This window comes from Leiobunum rupestre, chromosome 2, assembly GCF_980474605.1.
Source record: "Leiobunum rupestre chromosome 2, qqLeiRupe1.1.hap1, whole genome shotgun sequence".
Lineage (NCBI taxonomy): Eukaryota > Metazoa > Arthropoda > Arachnida > Opiliones > Sclerosomatidae > Leiobunum > Leiobunum rupestre.
In genome coordinates, this window is record NC_143385.1 from 55,746,785 (window position 1) to 55,749,476 (window position 2,692).

At 47.4% G+C, this 2,692-nt stretch overlaps 1 protein-coding gene across 1 annotated transcript; it reads left to right on the top strand.

The window, feature by feature from the left end:
* Positions 1-609: 609 nt before the first annotated feature.
* Positions 610-1,464, top strand: LOC149958448 (uncharacterized). Its single transcript, XM_090167185.1, has one exon. It carries the CDS (start codon positions 610-612, stop codon positions 1,462-1,464), a length of 855 nt encoding a protein of 284 aa, XP_090023311.1.
* The last annotated feature ends 1,228 nt before the right edge of the window (positions 1,465-2,692 follow it).

A 2,692-nucleotide genomic window follows, 5' to 3' on the forward strand; every position in this document is an offset into this window, starting at 1 on the left:
GTGTTTGTGGCGACGCGCTTGCTTGGCTCAGTTCCTACCCCTCCCACCGCAAACAGCGCGTTGTTGTTCATGGCCACTCAACATTACTAGTCCGTTCTTACTAGTCAGTTTTATGTTGTACTACCATCTATTCATTAATTGTAATGTATATATATTTTAACGAAGTTGTAAATAAATCGTTCATTACTTTTAACTGAAGTCATTGGATTCATTTCGGTATCTGCGCTCTGCTCAGTGTTGCTGTTAAAAACTTCAACAGGTTATGGGCCCAGCACGCTCCCACTGCGCCACTCTGATGCCGATGATCCACTGACGGTCGCTTCTCAACTGGTTCCTGCTTCCTGGTCCACCGAATCCTGACGATGGACAGTCTCCTGCGCCAAGACATAGACAGACTGTCTGGTCCCGAGAACTGGCGTAGCTGGAAAAGACAAGTCAGTGATGTCCTGATAATCCGAGATGTCTACGGTATTATCACAGGTGATTGGACAGAACCGATCCGATCCACGTTGACAGAAGCGACGTACTCGGCTACCTTTAAGAAATCAAGTAGCGGTCAGCGTAACCCGTACGGTCATTTGGTCAGCGTTATCTCGAAAAGTCCAGAACATGATTGCCGATTGCGAGACGCCCAAAGAGATGTGGGATAAGCTTCTCGAGATTTTCGAACAGAAGTCATCGAACCGGTTCCGGAAGCTTCTCGCTCAGTTAATGCGAGCCACAAAGTCCTCTGACGTTGATATGGCAACACACCTCGCCCAATTGCGTTCACTGTGGGCTGACATTCTGACCACCGCTAAAAGAGAGAAAGATATCTCTTTTGATGACTGTATCCTGATTGCATGCATCTTCGAGTCCCTGCCACATGATGAATACCGTGAGTTCAGTATGCTGTGGGACACACTGCCGGACGAAAAGCAAACTGTCGCTGAGCTTGAACGTATTCTAATTGGTCGCTCAACCCGAGACGACAACGCTTCGGCAGATTCATCCGGGCTAATAGCTCGTCGAGAAGGCAACGGTAACTCCGGACGGGCAACGAACCGAAATCCTCGGAAGCAACGGCCGAGATGCTACAACTGTAATCAGCCAGTTCATTTGTCAAAAGATTGCAAGAAGCCCAGGAAATCTGCCCGAGGCAGCCGCAACACCACAGAGGTCAATAGTAGCGACGGTTACTTCGCAGCAAATGGTCTGATGGCGGTGTCATCCACCGAAAGCCGCTGGTACTTTGACTCGGGAGCAACACAGCATGTTACGAATGATGCGACCAAGTTTATCAACTTCCGACCCTTCGATAGCCCAGCTTCGCTGCAAGTTGGTAACAAGGCACACATGACAGCAGACATGGGGACATCCGAATACGTTACAAAGTTAGCAATACCGTTCACTGCAACATTATCCATGATGTCTGGCATATTGGAGACTTTGCATGTAATGTCTTCTCACTCAAGGCTGCCATGAAGCGCAATCCGAAGCTGGAGTTTCTAGCATCATCAACTACCTGTGGGCTGTACGACGTAAAGAGTGGCTGTAATAGCTATACGCATGTTAGTTTTATATAGGAGAAGTCTTATCTCTTAAAAGATAACGGAAAGATAAGACTTGTTACAAAAAATATCTTCATTGTTTTTTTTCATTTCTTCAACACTCGCCCTCAATGAAGATATCGCAGGAGTGGTAAAGACTCAGGGTCTGGCGGTTTTGTTTGAAGGTTTGATCAGGTAGTGGCTTTGTGAGGATATCTGCGACTTGATCTTCGCTAGGCACGTAGGCTATGTTCAGGATACCCTCATGGAGCAGTTCTCGAACGTAGAACTGCCGGACCTCAATTTGTTTCGTTCGGCGATGAAACTCTGGATTGTGGATTAGTTTGATTGCCCTAGCGTTGTCAATTTGCAAGACTGGAATCTGGTCTTGATCGTGGGTGCTCAGGCTTGATGTTATACTTTTAACCCAGACAACGTCCTTGGCAGCTTCGGTGGCGGCAACCAACTCTGCTTCGGTAGTGGAAAGCGCAAATGACTGTTGCCTCCGACTAGCCCAAATGACTGGAGTGGATCCAAGTAGACAGACAATGCCGGATGTGGATTCGTCTGGTTTTGTCACAGCCTGCGTAATCTGCGTCACAGTAAGGGACCAGGATTGAAGTATCGTCAGACCGGAACAAGAGGCCCATCGTCGTTGTTCCTCGTAAATACCGGAAAATACGTTTGACGGCATTCCAGTCAGTCTTCGTTGGGTTAGCCATTGCTTGCGAGGCACGATTGACGGCGAACTCGATATCGGGCCGTGTGCCCATAGCAGCGTAACGAAGGAAGAATAGACTGCTGGAGTTTCAAATTTATCTTGACTCACTTCTCTCAGGTATGAAGTGACAGCAGGGGTCTTGACGGGTTTACAGTCACTTATATTGAATCGCTCCAAGATTCTCTCGAGATAGGCATTCTGGTGAAGGAAAATTGATCCGTCGTTAGTAAAATCAATTTTCAGCCCTAGATACGTTGCGGCGTCTCCTGCAGTGATCTCGAACTCATCAGCGAAATGGTCGAGGAAATTATCAACGGCCTTAGTTGAATTTCCGGCAACTAAACCGTTATCTACATACAAAATGAGTATCAAGTATACGTCACCATCGGTGTATGTGTACAGGCAAGGATCGCCGTCAGCTCGTTCGAAATCGTTATCTCGT